The sequence below is a fragment of the Clinocottus analis genome, unplaced genomic scaffold (genome assembly GCF_023055335.1).
Source record: "Clinocottus analis isolate CAN_PGR_092001 unplaced genomic scaffold, fCliAna1.0.p SCAF_11, whole genome shotgun sequence".
Classification (NCBI taxonomy): Eukaryota; Metazoa; Chordata; class Actinopteri; order Perciformes; family Cottidae; genus Clinocottus; species Clinocottus analis.
In genome coordinates, this window is record NW_027175832.1 from 4978365 (window position 1) to 4995607 (window position 17243).

At 41.6% G+C, this 17243-nt stretch overlaps 1 protein-coding gene across 2 annotated transcripts; it reads left to right on the forward strand.

Moving 5' to 3' along the window:
* The first annotated feature begins 479 nt into the window (after positions 1-479).
* LOC137782087 (SUN domain-containing ossification factor-like) lies at positions 480-13620 on the forward strand. 2 transcript variants are annotated; one of them, XM_068571184.1, is made up of 24 exons: positions 480-754; positions 2982-3096; positions 3365-3484; positions 3781-4013; positions 4253-4357; positions 4529-4670; positions 4757-4874; positions 4973-5097; positions 5207-5274; positions 5391-5498; positions 6040-6145; positions 6567-6587; positions 7559-7614; positions 8285-8367; positions 8599-8664; positions 8764-8829; positions 9037-9124; positions 9523-10824; positions 10949-11036; positions 11355-11459; positions 12061-12218; positions 12574-12644; positions 12770-12825; positions 12937-13620. In XM_068571184.1, exons 1-24 carry the CDS (start codon positions 690-692, stop codon positions 13399-13401), a joined length of 3930 nt encoding a protein of 1309 aa, XP_068427285.1. In that variant the 5' UTR covers positions 480-689; the 3' UTR covers positions 13402-13620. The 2 variants fall into 2 exon arrangements, with proteins under 2 accessions (XP_068427285.1, XP_068427286.1); XM_068571185.1 differs by lacking the exon at positions 6567-6587.
* The last annotated feature ends 3623 nt before the right edge of the window (positions 13621-17243 follow it).

The window sequence follows — 17243 nt, forward strand, 5'->3', positions numbered from 1 at the left end:
GGGGGGGGGGGGGGGGGGGTCACAATAAATGTTGTGAATGTTGGGTTGGCTCCATCTAGTGACTTCAACATAATGATGCATTTCCTGTGAATTTGTAGGCCTACTGTAGCATTTCTGTTCTGACAAAGAGAAGTGAACTCCCATGGCCGAATTACCACTTTTGAGTAGCAAGTCATTGCATCGTTTTTACTGGACATGCACAAACATTATGTATGGAAATAGTTTATGTTAACATCAGATATTGACATGGCTTTATCCAGACACTAAACTCCACATGTCGGTGACGACAGTAGTTTGTCATATGTTGGGACTAATTTGATATGAGTAATTATCACAAGTATGGAAAACACCCGACATGAATGCCTCAATAAAAATAAGCACCGCCCACGCGGGCAACTGGCTTCAACGAAACAAACGGCCCTAACACGTGCTTAGTTTGAACTGCGCAACGGGCTCTCTGCCTCCTGATTGGACAGCTGTCGCCCGCTGACACTCACTGACAACCTGGAGCAACAGCAGCAGGTTGACCGTGGCTAGCATCACACTTTACCGGGGAAGCCGTCAGCGTCAGCCCCGTTCAAAGGAACCAGCGGGTGGATTATTTATCTACTCAACCCGACGGACCGAGAGGAGAAAACCCTGTTTCTGAGTAACGTCGCGGCGAGAATGTCTGTCCCAGCGGGAGAGGGATGAAGATGAAACCACTGTTATGGCGAGTTGCGTCAGTTTGGCTGTGTGTAGCTGTAGTCTGTCGGTAAGTTCCTGACATCACGTCGGTGACGGTGAAAAGTATCAAACCGTTGTTTAAACTCCAGTACAAAGTATCGCATTAGCTCGTTAGCTAGCGCGATGCAGTGATGTGGCACCTGGCTGGCTTCTGACTTGTGCTCAGACTCACGGTTAGTTAGCTGACGTTGGACACCGTGAATGACGTTACTAGCGTGTTAGCTCGGTTACAAACGGCTAACGTCTACTGATGAACTGCAAATCTGAGATTATGGAGGATGAGTATGGGCTGCAGCCATGAAATGATGTTTTGAGGACACTAACAACACAAGCACTGCAGTTTAGATGGAGCTTAAGGGAGAGAGGGATATGGTGTGTTGTTATATGTTTCGATATCTATGTTGTTGACCTGGCCTACTTTCACCTGCCTAGCTTTGGTTCTTAGTTAAGCTGTTGTATGCCTGACATGTTGATGTATCTACTGGTCACCAGTACAACTTTGGGATGAACGATTTTGAAAAAACCCCAAAACAAACAAACTAATTGCAATTATTTTTCATTGATATTGCGATATGATTTGCTGTATACAGGGTATTATAGCTTTAACATAATCATCCTCATTTTCATTATGTGACTATGTTGTAATTTTTGCTGGGATCTGGACCAAAGAAGTCTGTAGACTTTAACATGTAGACCAGGACATTTCTGCAGCACACAGTATTTAATATAGAATGGTCTTATGACTTACGTTTGGCTCTTAACAAATATTGGCCCATGCTTTTTACATATGTACCAAGCAGGACCTTCAAATCATGTGCAGCGGTATCCTGGTCCACCCAAAGATCTCAACAAAAACGTAGGGGATTGACTCTGAAACAGTCTGACTGAGGATACACCATCCATGTGATGCCATATTGCCACGTAGAAAATATTCTTATCACATTACTATACAGATTAAAACATGGAGTAATCAATGATGCATCATATCGAGTGACTGAAGTTGAGCGACTCACAGGTCACTCGTCAGTCTGATTTGTGTCACATACAAATGATCTTTGCACGTGTGGGAGACGTGTTTGTTTATTTAATTTGTTGCATAATGGGCAGTCCCCTTCTGTATACCCAAGCTGCTCTGTTTTCATTATTGCACGGGATTTCTATCCCTTAAAGACTACATGCTATTCTAGCCTGCTCTTGAATTTTATTTGACCAGTTACTCTTGAATATTGAACATTTCCACTGTATGTAGATGATAATAGGCTCGCCCAGAGAGGGATTATCCATTTCATCCTGAAGGGTAACAACGTTTTTGATTTTATACAATTTTCGTTATAAAGTCTACTGATTTAACTCTTTGTAACCAGTTAGTGAATTATTGTGTAAGTCATGCCTCAACAACCACTCTTGCTCCTATGAGGGCTTTCAATTAGAAAACAACTGCTTTGTTGTTCTCCAACATGTCTGTTCCTAGTCTAGCCCCTCAGATCAAGTGGCCCAGTGGCCATTGGTCTAGTAGAGTACTTGACCTGGAATCCAGAATATAATCCAGATAATTGCTCGGATTGTTTACAAGGTAGCGGTCGCTGTTGGAGTGCGGCTTTTGAGACTGTACGGCAAGGATCTTTTCCCCCCACGGAAACTTTCCGTTCCCGTGGGGGGAGCACAGTCTCAGTGCACCTGAACATTGTTTCTGGCACAGTATCACTCAGTGATGTTTAAAACAAACATAGAGGCCTTTATATCTACACAGTGAAACTGAACTAATTCAAATATAGATGAATAATAAGTTAATGTTTTTCATTTTTTATTTATTAATTAACATGTATCTTGTCACTTAACTGGTGACAGTCACAGTAGGCTTCAGACAAAAGACAAAAACAGAACATGTTGAAATGTATTTGAAAAATGTGCATGTTTCACTTTTCCCGGCCCTACTGTCCGGTTGAGCAATGTGAGGTGTGTCTCTTTAATAGGACAACATTCCATGACTCTGCATACAGATAAGATAAATTGTCTACGTTGGGGTACAGGCCACTGGGACTTTCTCAGTGTGTCACACTGTGTATGACTCACTGCACTCCAACAAAATGTTCACTTTCTTGATGCAAGAGTTTATGAATACCCATATATTACTTCTACTTCTATCCCAGATATCAGGACATTTTTTCCCCCAACAAATTAACAAGTGACCCGCATTCAGACAAATTGACTCACATGGTACTATGACACAGATTTCCTTTCCCCTTCTCTTGTAGGTACCCTAGTTGTTATGTCGGTTGCACAGAGTCTCATCAAGAGGCCCAGAGGCCCGTGTCCTCACAGGACGTCGGTCCGGAGGAAGCGTCAGGGGAGAAGAGTGATCATCACACGGTAAACTCAGCTGTATATTATCATGGTACAACTCATTTCAATGCCCAAAGGTGTCACAGTTTGCTGTTTAATAAACTCACGTGACTATACACTTCCATTATATATTTTCTAGCTGACTTAAGCACACAGTAAACTTGCTGTCATGCTAGGCTCGTATCGGATGTACAGTAGTTGCACAACAGTGTCAGTAGTATGATTTGGTTTCTGCGATTCATCTTTGTGCTGTCAATGTTATCTATGTAAGGATTTGTATTTTGTTTTTGTCTAGATTGAGGAAAACCGGGTCTTACCGACCCAGCCCTTATCTAGAAATGAGCATTTGATAGAGGATAATCAGCAAATAGAGAAGCAGACAACACAAGAGGTGGATGAAAAACAAGCTTCAGAGGTACAGTAGATTTGAAATCCCCAAAAATGTAATAAATACTACAGATCAATTCTGTGCTGTGATGTTCGCGTATTGCACCGGAGTGGTAATTTCATTTGTTTAGGCAAAGTTTTACCATTTGTTTTCCTCCAGAGCAGCACAACAGTTTTTGAACTGGATGTGCGCTGTACCATTCAGTCCTTTTTATTGATCGTTGCTCGAGCATGTGCAGCTTTGATACATCCAACTCTGGCTAATGGATCAGCTCTTTTAATATTTCCCTCTACAGCTCTAATATGTCAATGTTTATCCATCAGGCCTTTGAAATACAGGAGCCGGCTGTAGAGGAAGAGTTGGAGGCAGACCAAATAATTTCACAACCTGAACCAGAACCTGAGCAAAGCTTAGAAAATCAACATCCTGAAACCTCCATCATTCCAGACCAGGACTCAGCCTCCGTGCTGCCTTCCTCCCACTCTGTCTCTGAATTTTCGGCTGAGCTTGAAGACAAGTCAAACACCCATAATCTTCAAGACAATATCCCAGATAGGCAAGATATTTATTTATTTTCACAAGAGCTGTTCTCTTCTTTTAGTCGATCAGTTCTTTTAATAAAAATGATTGCTTTCTTTGCTGTATCTCATTCTGGTGTTTCGGAAAGTGAACATTGTTTCAGTTAACAACACTGTATGAGAGCAAGTTCCTTTTTAAACATTTATTTTTCCTTAGATTTTTCCCTGCAAATAAAATGGCTGCAAAAGTGTGAGATAGATTGTTGTTTCATTTCAGAGTTTCAGGTGATGCAGCTGACATAGCTAAACCCGAGGTCATTGATTCGGACCCACCTTCAGCTCCCTGTGAAGAAGAAGAGAGTAACCCTTATGACAATGAGAGGTGGGTATGGTGACTCTTGTGCCCTACATGGTGAGCTACAAATATATAGCATGATATTTCTCTAGCATTGTCATCAAGTTGGCTTTCACTGTAAACAGCAGAATTGGGTCATCTTAAAAGACACATGGGAGGGACTCTAAACAAAACAGCAATGTTTTTTCATTCTCACAGCAGTCCTCCAATTGTTCTGGAGAACACTTCCAATGTCCACACTGCAGGTACTAAAACCCACAGTGACCCACCTCTGACTTCTCAAGCCGATCACAGCACAGAACATCTGGAGGACAACGCATCATACCTGTTAACTGAGCAAGTAAGAGACTTGGATGATTGGGAAGTATTTTCCTCTCTCTAGCAAAGGAGGTGCCCCAGCTCTCATTTTCTCATTATCTCTGACAGGATCCGAGCTCCCCTGTTACCAAAGGCACAGACGCTACCGTGATCAGCAAAGACCCCGAGGACATCCCCACTTTTGATGAGTGGACACGGAAGATGATGGAGGTCGAGAATGAAAAGAGTAAGATTCCAAATTTGTCATTTTAAAGGTCGAGACTGTTAAGATGATTCAGAAGATAGCATATTGTGGTTATTTGTTCCGTTTTTTCCTCTCAATAGCTCAGACTACTCATACTTCTAACAATGGGGCTCCTCCTACGGTGAAGAAGGTCCAGAAGAACTTCAATAACTATGCCTCAGTGGAGTGTGGAGCCAAGATCCTTGGCGCTAACCCAGAAGCAAAGGTACTGTTTGTCTGATACTCCAGCCCATTAAGGAATCTGCGTACTCTGATGGATGCCGACATGATGCCAAATACAAGCGCATATTGATCTGTGAATTTGTTCCATACAGAGCACTTCAGCCATTTTGAAGGAGAATATGGACTTGTACATGCTAAACCCCTGCAGTAATAAAATCTGGTATGTAGTATGCTTGCATTTACTGTTTTATATCCCTAGATTCAACCTGAAGTCATTTATTTTCATCTCCACTTGAGGCTAGGTTTTTTTCAGGCTTTTTTCTTGTTCTCTCTCAGGTTCATCATTGAGCTCTGTGAGCCCATCCAGGTGAAGCAGTTGGACATCGCTAACTTTGAGCTATTCTCCTCTACCCCTAAAGACTTTCTTGTCTCTATAAGTGATAGGTATGCACTGCAGCGGTACAATATCCACAAATATAATGTTGTATTAATATTGGAGTGCTGATAGCATCATAACTTGCAACAGCTACCTATTGCACAAATTCTGTTAAAATGCAAACATGCCCATAAAGATTGTGCCACGAACACATTATGCCAAGCATGGGGAAAGGGAAAGTTAATAATGTTCAGACCATGAGCTACAGGACCTGACCATGGTCCTTTTCTAATTTGTCCCGGAGTGTGGTTCATGATATGATAAATGGAATTACATTTATATTGTTCTTTTCTCATCTTCCAACCTCTCAAAATGCACACATTAATTCACTGAAGGCAGGGTCTGCCATACAAATTGACAACCTGTTCATCAGATTATAATCTCATCATTTACACACACTCGCACAGCCTTCAGGAGCAATTATATATAGAAATCGTAGTTTTATTTTCAATACTTAATAACATGATTTTGAATGACCCTACATTGTAATCCTAAACGCCCAGACATGCATATAACTCACCTGAGTATTGTGCAAATCTTCTCTCACAGATATCCAACGAACAAGTGGCTAAAGCTGGGAACCTTTCACGCCCGGGACGAGCGCACCGTCCAGAGCTTCCCATTGGATGAGCATCTTTATGCTAAATATGTGAAGGTGAGTTTTTCTAGACACATGAGCATTGGATCTTTCTCTACTTTAGCTAATGTCGTGCAGAGGAATCGCTACAATATGTTAACACAGGTGAGCATTTAACTGTTTAACTGTTTCTCTCTGAATCTCTCTCAATGGAAGTTTTGGCCTCTTCACTGTAGAATGGCCTGGAGAAAAGGAGGTCGTGACCTTTTGTGTGTTACAACTTCAGAGTTGATCATTTGGTATAATATTCTGGATAAGAGCACCAGGCATTTTCTGAAATGTAAAATGTAATTGTTTAAAAAAAAAGAACATTTTTTTAGATTTGGATATTTGGTTAATTTGCCTTTTTAAAGTGACTCAAATGAAAAACTCTTCGCTCCTGTTTTGAATGGATGTATACGTCTCTTTTAATTCTTTGTTTCTGTCTCTCTTGCTTCAGATGTTCACCAAGTACATAAAGGTTTGCCTGCTTTTCTTGTAGAGGTCTGTGGTTGTGTGAGCTGAATAGTAAACGTGGAGGGAGATGTATTTGATGTCTTTCTTTTTGTCTGTGTGGTGTAATCAACTCAGATTCAGTTCTAACTTGCTGTGGTAGCTTCTAACCCATTGTAACATCAATAAATAAATACTCCTTAAGTTAAATTCACACATTATTAAACATTTGATAACCTCTGAAATGATACCCACCAATCATTCAATGAAAAAGCATATGTCAAATGATCTAATATACCCTATACTAAGATGTTCCTCAGGTTTATTGGCAATCAGTCTCTTAATGTTTCATTTGAATGCATTGTGTTGATTTTACAACGACACATAATCATGGCTTTGCTGTTTGTAAATATTAAAAATACGACGAGGACTGCTCTATGTCTGCGGGAAAAAATCCTAAAGCATCAAAATGAGTCACATTTTTGCACTTCAAGTTCCCTTGTCTTGAAGCCAATGGGTTTTTTGAGGGTTTTTGGTTAGATGGCTGCAGTAAGGTCTGTGATTAACACAAGGTTAAGATATTTAATTAAGTTCTATGACATAAATTGCTATAGTCGCTACCAAATCTACCCATGTGTACAAATTAAGTAACCTTAACCCCTCTAGTGAAAACTTTAAGCTCTTAAAAAAGGCGGTTAGTATCAAGAATCTAAATGAGACTCTAAAATGTCAACTAGTCCGCCTGTACAGCCACGTTGTATATACTTGTGTGACTGGTGAATTATTGGTGTTTACCTCACTTCAAAAAATTACAAAAGTGGTTTTAATTTGTCAAGATTAAGTCCAAGATCCAAGAGAAAATCCCATTGGCTTTTTTGTCGAGTGAACCAGTGTGATACTAACTTCCGGGCTTTCAAAAACACATCATCCCTGCAGCACTCTATATACATGACCCACTTCCTTTACAATATCTGACTAATGTTTTGTTTCTTTTTTTAGGTAGAGTTGGTCTCTCACTTTGGCTCTGAACATTTCTGTCCCCTCAGTCTCATAAGGTTTGTAATTAAGCAATGTGAAATTTTTCTAACATACTTCTAAACATGATTTGGATATTGTAAGAAGTGAGAAACACAAAATCTAATTTTTATTTTTATGGATGTGACGTGTTCTTATCATACTACTTTTTTTGTATTGTTTTGTGTTTTAATGTATTTTTTGTTGATTCCACTTTTTCTATAGTTGATTGCACTTTTTCTATTCTAATCAAACCAGTTGGCTGAAAGTGTGTCTGCCAAAGGATATTTTGTTGCAGCTCAAGATGGTGTCAAATTATGTAATATTTGGCATGTGGTCATGGCCAGCTCTCCCTAACCACACTGCCTTTGTCCACTATGTACACACAAGCTTTGGTGGGAACATGGAGCGATAATGCACATGTTCACAGCTGTTCTTTACACTTCTGCAAAAATGCATATGGCGTCTTATTTGTAAAAATTAAAACTGTCTTATGTTGATAAAGATGAGCAGCTGTTGGCGGACTCTCCTATACTATAGTGTGTGTGAGAGAGAGTTTGTGTTGTCGGCTTTTAGTGTAGCTCTTTTGTCTCCTAAAGGCTCTCCAGGACTTGAGAGGGGATCACTTGCATGTTGCTGGATGAAACCGATTAGATTTCACTGTAACATGAGCTTGGCTCTAGAATGATTTTGAGGTACTTTTTTCACCAGGGTGTTTGGCACAAGCATGGTGGAAGAGTACGAGGAGATAGCTGATCCCACAGAAAGACCAGACGATCAGGATGATGACTTGGGTGAGAACATAGATCATCACATATTTGATAAAGTTGGGCGTTTTCTCAGCACACAAGACACACAAACACATTTGGAACAGTTTTTATCACACAGGAAAATATATATTGAAATGAATGAATGTTTATACTCACAGCACCTAAATCACTTAATTCCAAGTCGGTTCACAGTCATACTTATTACCCTTTAATGGTTTGTCATGTTATTAAGTACCGGTACACTGCTCCCTACAGATTATCCTCCTGGATATGTACCCGGGGAAGTCAAGTTACCCACAAATCTGATTGGATCAGCAACGGGTAAGTTTGGATTTCTGCTGCTTAAAGTCGACTACCATTATCCCAAACCTGGACCAGCTGTATTGACTTGTTCCTCTGGTGTTTACGATGTCTCCTCAGACGTGATTTTGAACATGGTGAATAACATTGCTGTCAATGTTCTCGGCGGAGGCGCAGAGATGCAAGGTATGACCCACACGACACAAAGCTCCATGTTTCTGCCTGGTCGCTCTGACATCCACTTTTCTCTCACAACCTTTTTCTTTAAGCTGTTTCAGTCAGTTTTTCCCAATGATTCAGTTGTTGACCATGCATGTCGGTGATGATTTTAGTCATTTATATGTATTTGTGCGTTTTACATTTAATGTTGTTTTTCTTATTTACTTTTTGTAGGTAACCTTTCATCAGAGGAAGTGAACATGACTGAGCCGTCAGCCCAACTTGAAACCAACTCTACTACCACTAAAGACCTCACTTCAGTGTGAGTACATGTATCCATGAGTGTTCATGAGTCTGATAAATTCTCTTTCATAATTGTAAATTCACCTTCAACAAACCTTAACCCTGGCAATGTATTCAGGGTTGAACAAAAAACTTAATTTTATTATACTGAGTGATTAAAATGTTATTGCCTTCACTCCTGTAAATGAGGGTCCAGTGAATGCTATTCCAAAAGATAAAAAAAAAAGAAGCACTGAAGCACTGTTCCCACTTAAAGAGCTTTTATTAGTTCCTCATAACTGGAAAATGGGTTTTCCATTAGCCAATGGTTTGTGAAATAATGGATGAGAGTAACTTTACATGCTCTCACAATGTTATATTGTTATTTTCCTTGACTGTATATACTCTATTCACTATGTTGTCCTTCTCCCTCTATAGTCCAGACACTGAAGTGGAAGAGATGTCTCCAGACCCCAACATCCCTGCAACTGTAGCCCCGTCTTCGGAGACCGCTGAGCTAGAAATACTTGAAGCTGAAAAAAGCACACATGAGCTCTCCCAAGTGGAAGAAACAATTGTCATTCCTTTACAGAAAGACGAGGAAGAACCAATTAGCTCTACAATTACTCTTTTGGATAAGGAGGAGTTTGAAGTAGAAAAACAGAAAACGGAGCATGAGCACCGACAAGTAATCCAGACCGACTGTCCACTACTGACTTCCCTCTCTTGCTCTTGTGCAGCTTCCCTCCAGGAGTATCTCCATTGGCAGTGTTCAGCTCTGCGGTCCAAAAAAAGGAAATGCCAAACCATGAACAGAAAGCCAATGATTATTCCCATTTTCACTCCCACATGGTATATACCCCTGTCTCCCTCCGCCTGCCCTGACCCTCAGCAGCATTACAGTGAGGTACATCAGCCCCATGAACAAGAACAAGCCTCTGAACAGGAGCTCGAGACCAAAGAAGCGCCACCTTCTCCAGGGAGCACAGTAGAATCTCATAAAGATTCAATGTCTGAACCTCCTCTGTTGGAGCCCAGTCAAGCCTTGAACCTCCCCAACCTCAGTGCCACTGACTCATCCGCTGCCAAACCTACCCCGATTGTGGAGACGCCACAGCTGTCTTCCGAGGAGCCAAAGCCAGAAAAGAGCCAGGATGTGCTGGCAGAAGAGACGCACATTGAGCCTTCAGCCTCTCTCAGTAGCTCCATCTATGTAAAACCAATCGTCAGCGCAGATGTAGACGATGCCCCGGTGGCGCCATCAGAAGAGATCTCGGACATTGAGGTTTCTGTACCAGAGATAACGGCCTCAATTCAAACCCCAGATAAAACGGATGAATCCCAAGTTCTCCATCCCACCGCCTCCCCTCAATTAGAACATCACCCTGACCCACCAGCTGTACCTGGAAGTAGTACGACTTCCTCTGATGTATCACATCCTGCTCCAGACACCATTACAGAACTTGAGCCCACCAACGGTCACTCGGCCATCCCGGAAACTAAAGCGGAGGATTTCGCGGAAGACATCTCTGCATCGTCAGGCGGCAAGTCTTTCCTGCCGACCTCACCGTCTCTCTCAGACATCTACGCCGAGCCGCCCGATGGCACGGATCAGAACGGAAACGCAGCGCACAGCTCCAGCCAGAAGGAGTCCGTGTTCATGAGACTCAACAACCGCATCAAGGCCCTGGAGATGAACATGTCGCTCAGCGGACGCTACCTGGAGCAGCTGAGCCAGAGGTGAGAAACGGGGACACGGACCAGTGCTACAGAGGAATAAGCAGCGTCTGGTTGTTGTCCTTGATGTTTATAAACTGAGTAGAGGCTGATGTTCAGAATAAATCGTTTCATGTTTTGATTCAAGATATCGAAAGCAGATGGAGGAGATGCAGAAGGCTTTCAACCAAACCATCATTAAACTCCAGAACACGTCGAGAATAGCAGAGGAACAGGTGAGCAACGGAAGGGTACAGATGTTAGTCCCGACAGCTGAAATTTAGAGATAAATGCTTTTTGTGTGACTTTCAGCGAGTCGTCCCAAAGCCATGTTATATTGATTCAAAATGCAGTGGGTGGGTTTAAAGCTACACTAATCAATATCTTAATACCAGCAATCGATCAAATGAATACATGTAATGTGAAAAAGGGTTACACTCCCAGTGACAAACGTGCATATATTTATTCATAATACCGACACATACTATTTCAATGACGTGATTGTCTGTCGGCGTGCGTGTGGTCGCTTAATTCGTTGTCTTTTCCTCCCGTAGGATCAGCGTCAGACTGAGTCCATTCAGTTGCTGCAGGGCCAGCTGGAGAATTTGACTCAGCTGGTTCTCAACCTGTCTGTCAGAGTCAGCCAACTGCAGGATGAGGTAGATACGACGCTCCAGGCACAAAGCCTCCATCTGTAGTGAGGAGTTTGTTCAGCCCGATAGTAAATTGAGTTTTTTTTCCTGAGACCAGGTCATTAGGATGACACATGGGTCCTGACCAGTCTTGAGGAGTAACGGTACAGCGTGACGTAATAAGGGCACATACAATGTAACTGTAATCTGTTACAGTTACAGAATTAAAGATTAAATCAGATTGCCAAAACATTTCATGAAATTGCGGATTATAAATAGGATTGCAAATGCAGAAACAATATACAACCAGGATTATGTGCACACATTATCACACTTAATGACATACAACGGCCTCTAATGTGAGTGAAAAATATGCTTTCCCTGGGTGGATATTTGACATAATTTCATATGTAAAACAAAAAAGGGTACATTGCAAGTTATTGGGCACTGGATGGTTTGAGCACTTTTTAGTTCGTCAAGATTATCCTTTCATGCATCCCAGCATGAAAAGAGTTCAAGAAATGCTCGTTCCAGCAGTCAAAGTACAGGACAAACTGTAAATAATTACAGTATAAACATTTTCTTCACTGTGTTTTTCTGTCTCATGATGTAATGGTCTGTCTCCCAGGTGTCGGACAGGCAGAACTACCTGCTGCTGTCTCTGGCGTTGTGTCTGTGTCTCGGCCTACTGATGTGTGCGAACCACTGCCGCATGCCCACCCTTCCTCCAACCACCGAGCCAGAGCCACCCATTCCGAAGAGCTACACCTACTGCTGTCCTGAAAGGTAGCAAGACAAGCAAATATCCAAATATATATTTGACGATGCATACTATCTATATGACGAGATAAAAAAAGAAAGGCTCAGCCACACACACATGCATGGTAGCAAAGGAAACGCTGGAGTGGAGTGGCTAAGTGTGAATAAGCACTGCGTGGCATCTCCAAATGGGCTATAACATCTAATGGGCAGAGGTTACTGTGCCTTAAACGGCTTCTACTCATTAAGCCAGTTTATTAGTACAATTAATCATCAAGAGCATCGCAACTGGAATCTTAAGCGATGACACAGCTGTGACTCGTGTCTTAATAAAGGTGCTACATGCAGTCTCTTTCCTCAACCATTACTGTTACTTTAATAGGCAGTTCTCCTGTGATGAGACGGGCTTGAAGAGGAGTGCATCCTATCCACTCATCCACTCACTTGCTGAAGGTACGGTTCTACTGCGTCAGCGCTATCAGGGCAATAATAGTAATGTTTCAAGGTTGCTTTTTTCTTAATATATCTTAAATAGATAATCAATCAAGTTTAAATTAACCTCAATCTTTGGCTCACAGGCCCAGAAATGCTGCGAGCAGAGGAGACACAGAGTCTTTGTTCAGCGAACAGAAAGGTGTGTAAAGAGGAAATAGTTGCACTGCAGAATAGTTTTGTTCTATATAAGTTTCAAATACTGGTTGTAACTAACTAACAGTTGTTTTTCTCTCGCTCTTTCCCCACACAGAGGAGACGCCGTAAGATGAAACCCCTGGTGAAGGTGGAGACTCTGAAGTCCTCTTTTCAATCTGCTCCAGAACTGTATAAGGGTGTGGTTTTGTGTAACGGTGTACCAGTCACCACAAACCCCACGCCCCTCGCAAAGAGGTTGCTTCAACCTTTGTTTCGAGACTCGCCATCAGAGGGCAGCTCAGAGGGGTCTTCAAATTCAGATGACCCTTCCTTCTGTGGCATCACCACAGCTTGCAACCGAATCTGTGATAGGCCGCCTCCACCAAAGACCCGGGTGGAGAAACAGGCATTTAGACGCAGGCGTCCGAAGCCTAGTTGTGCGGGGGTGGACTTGCTTCAGGTCCCACAGAGGGACAGGAGCCCTATGCGCATCTCGACCATACAGGACCTCATGAACAGGAAAACTGAGCATAGCTCTGGGACTTTTGGGGTGAACGTTGCCCTCTCTGGTTCTCTTTGATAGGGCTTCTTCTCACTGACTGCTTGACTCTTTCCAAAATCGGGTGGATGTTAGTTCTGTAGCCGCAGGCAGCTTTAAGCTTCGATATGAGACGATCCCTTCACTTTTACTTCTGTTTATTTTTGTCGATGTTCATATTTGTTATACTTCAAATCATAGAAATGTCTTCCCAGCTTTCCATTAAAGATTTTATGTTTCGTTTGGAAATATTTACCGTGACTATTGACCCGATATATGAACACAATTATTCAATCAAGTCTTATTATCGACATGCTGCACTCCAGAGACGTGCGGTGAGGTTCGTGGCTGGTGAAGCACGGACTCTTTCAGTCCGATTTACAAATATATGAACCCAATAGAGCAGCTTAATTGACCATTCACTTGGAAGCTCGCACATTGACTTCTGGTTATTTTTCATATTTCATATCGACATTCCTTAACACACATAGGCAAGGTACATATTTGATTCCATCAATTTCTAGCGGCTCTCCCAGTCCAGTGCACATGTAGCGGCTACAGACGCCAATCCCATACAGCACTACATAACAAAAATATATAAGTTATTTTTGGTACAATGCACACACATTAAATGTTGTGAAACATGAATGATAACAGAGTGCATAAATGTAGGAAACCTAAAAGCTTTTTCAGTCCTCTCATGAACGCTCTGCAGTAGTGTAGATAACATCTGTAAACATCGAACCAATTTAATCACCATCGCCGCATTTAGAGACACACAATATATTTCCTGACTTCTATACACTCATATTAATGAACATCATTCCATTGTTTTGTATCAAAATAACATTTAGGTGTTTGTCACTTGAAACGAAGGATTTCACTTCCCGCTTCGTTCTTCACGTCTCGCTCGCTTTCCCTACAGAACAGCGTCCTCTAGTGGCTTTAATGGTGACAACATTATTCCTTTTAAAATGAATCCATTCTTATAATCTTCTGGATGAAAGTATCTGTGACAATTGTTAAAGTCCTCCTTATCTTCTTGTTATTTTAAAAGTGTAGAAGAAGAGCAACGACAGCTAGTACAAACACGACCTGTGGGCTCTTGCACGCCCCCTTCCTTGAGTCAGAGGTACTGTTTGTCTGCGTGTCTCATCTCTTTTTGAGCAGGACATGTGCAAATTCAATGATTTTCATCATACAAATCTGTGCAATGATTGGAATCTCACAGAAATGACAATCATAGCACAGACCAGTCGAGTTTTTTTTTTTTTTTACTTTTCATGATGCCATGTGAGGCTGTGCCTGAATGCACATTCCTGCTGCACACTGACCCTGTGAAAAACATCTCTATTGTGAAGACATTCTTTCAAACATCCATCCCAGTTTCTCATCTACGCCTTTTATTTCCTAAAAAAAAAATCTGACCTCTGTAAACCTGCTGTCAGTACATTATCTCAAAAGTACGACATATCATTTACATATTCACATATATAGTGCAGTAACAGCCACACAAACTTATAAAGCACTGAGAAATATTACACACACACACACACACACACACACACACGTTTATGAAAGCTGCTTGCATCATTGTGAGTATGTATTGACGAGACTGAATAATACAATCATTTCTCAGGTCTGCAGGTAGCTGAACGGCTGTAACCTCTTATGTAAGTGTGTTGTTGCTTTGTCCAGCAGGGGGCAGTGTAGTCCTGGGATACACGTTCTTGATATAATTTTTGATCCTACCCTCACCATCATTTTCCACGTGATGAGTCATTACTCAGAATGGAAGTAAATTAGTTCAAGGGCTATTACTGCTCTCCCCCATGCATATTCATTTGCTTTTGTCTTTGCCACCATGTAGCCACTCAAACTGCGGTCCTTATTACCATATCTGTGCTCTTTTATTAAAATGCACTTGTTAGACTCTGAAGCAAGCAATATTCAGACCAAATGTGCTCACTATTTTTGTAGTGCTCATTTAAATTGTTTCATGGAAACCAGAACACTGGCTGAAAATGTGTTTGAAGACAACATCTTTTGATGTGCAGAATCAACCAAAAGCATTTATCGTATGGCTCCGGCTGTGTATTTCAAGTCAGAAAAACTGGATTCATTCCATTACTTACACACACTGTCTCTTGCTCGCCGCGGTCAGGCATGGTCAGAACGGTGGTGGCATGAGAAATTAGGTTAAAACCTCTTTATTCATCTGACCCGGTTGGGTAGTAGGAGCCTTTCAGAGAGATAAGCGGCCTGATGCTCTTTTTTTCCCCCTTCATTTTGCTAACACAATTCCTAGGTTTCTCTTTGCCCTCCCTCGTTCCAAAGATTATCTGTAAATGCAGGGCTGCAATCCTCTTTTCCCGGGCACTTTATCCGAGGTCTGTTATGGACTGCATATTCTCAGAGTGCTGTTGTATCTGTATGCTTTTTATTTGATATACAGGTGTCTGCTCGGATGCATTGTTAGCTAGCTAGGTCCCTCTCTTGCCTGAAACCCGACAATACAAAGCAAATTAAGTCCTGACTTTTGCCTGAAGTGGTTTTCTAACACTCTAAATATTTAGTCAAGAGGCATTCCACCAATTCTACGCGTAAAGGTCAGTTTAATGTCAGACAAAATATGACATAACCCGTGAAAACTAGGGCTGTACACAGGTTCAACGAGGTCCATTTAAACAGACTTTACTCAAACAAAGGTCCGGAACATCACAATAATGTTGAACTAGCGCCATGATTTACTCCCACGCATATTTAATTAGTCTATTAGTTTATTGTCTATTGTACGTTTTTAAATTGAACTGAAAACAAAAAACAATCAAATACAAAACGGATAGCTTTTGAAAAATGTGCATCTTAAAATAAAGTACATCATTTTAGAAAAATGAATTGGATGAATTAGCACGCAGCTTTAAATTCAGTACGTTCAGGTATGAAGAGATGTCACTCAAAAAAAGCTTCTGATAAGAAACAATTGTGTGCAGGGACTTTAACTGTGATTATTAAAACCACTTGTTTGGGCTCTATTCCACTCCAGTAACATTATTGTTGGGCAGAAAATGAATGTGTTCAGGTTCAGATCATATTGGGCTCAAATGTTTGTTTTTTTCTGTTTGGATGTGAATGGACATTTGCTCTCTCCACAGTCTCTGAACATATGAGACAAACTGGTTTTGAACTGCCGGTGGGATGATTATTGGTCTCGCCATATTGATGAACTTCTCGCAGTCACGTAATTCCCAGACTACTCGGTTTCTCGTTCAGGTCGGATACAACGGCGCCTGGGTCCGGGACCGGACTAAAGGTGTGCCTATCAGTGACCCCTGACATAAGACATAATGACTCAAATAGCTGGATTGGGTATCACTGACAATGGGGGGAAAAAAGACACGTCAGTGCATCCCAGGTGAAAACGTTATAGGTCTTTATAGGATAAAGTTGTGTTCAGACACAAATTTAAGCACAATTTTCTCTTGTGTCATTTGCTTAAATTTCCCCCGCTGGAACATTTCTGCAGTTTATTGACTGATCTCAGACCTCACCAGAATTGAATTCTGTCATTTTCATCGCTCTCCTATTTCCTATAGTCTCGATACGTTTATGATGTAACACTAGATTCTTAAAGCCCGAGGATAAGTGTGTCTTCTTTCAGCCACTGCCACCAAACACATCACAGCCTGCATTCGCACCTCCATGTGCAAATTGCCATGTATTCCCACCTACTCATGTCTTTCTACTGACTTCACACGCAGCAGCACAGCCTCCACAATGTAACGTGTGTTCTGGGCGAACACAGCGTGAGACCGAACCACTGTTGATGTCGTTAGGGTTCTCTTGTTGAGGCTGGAAAGGGGAACCGAAAGGATGCTGCTGGT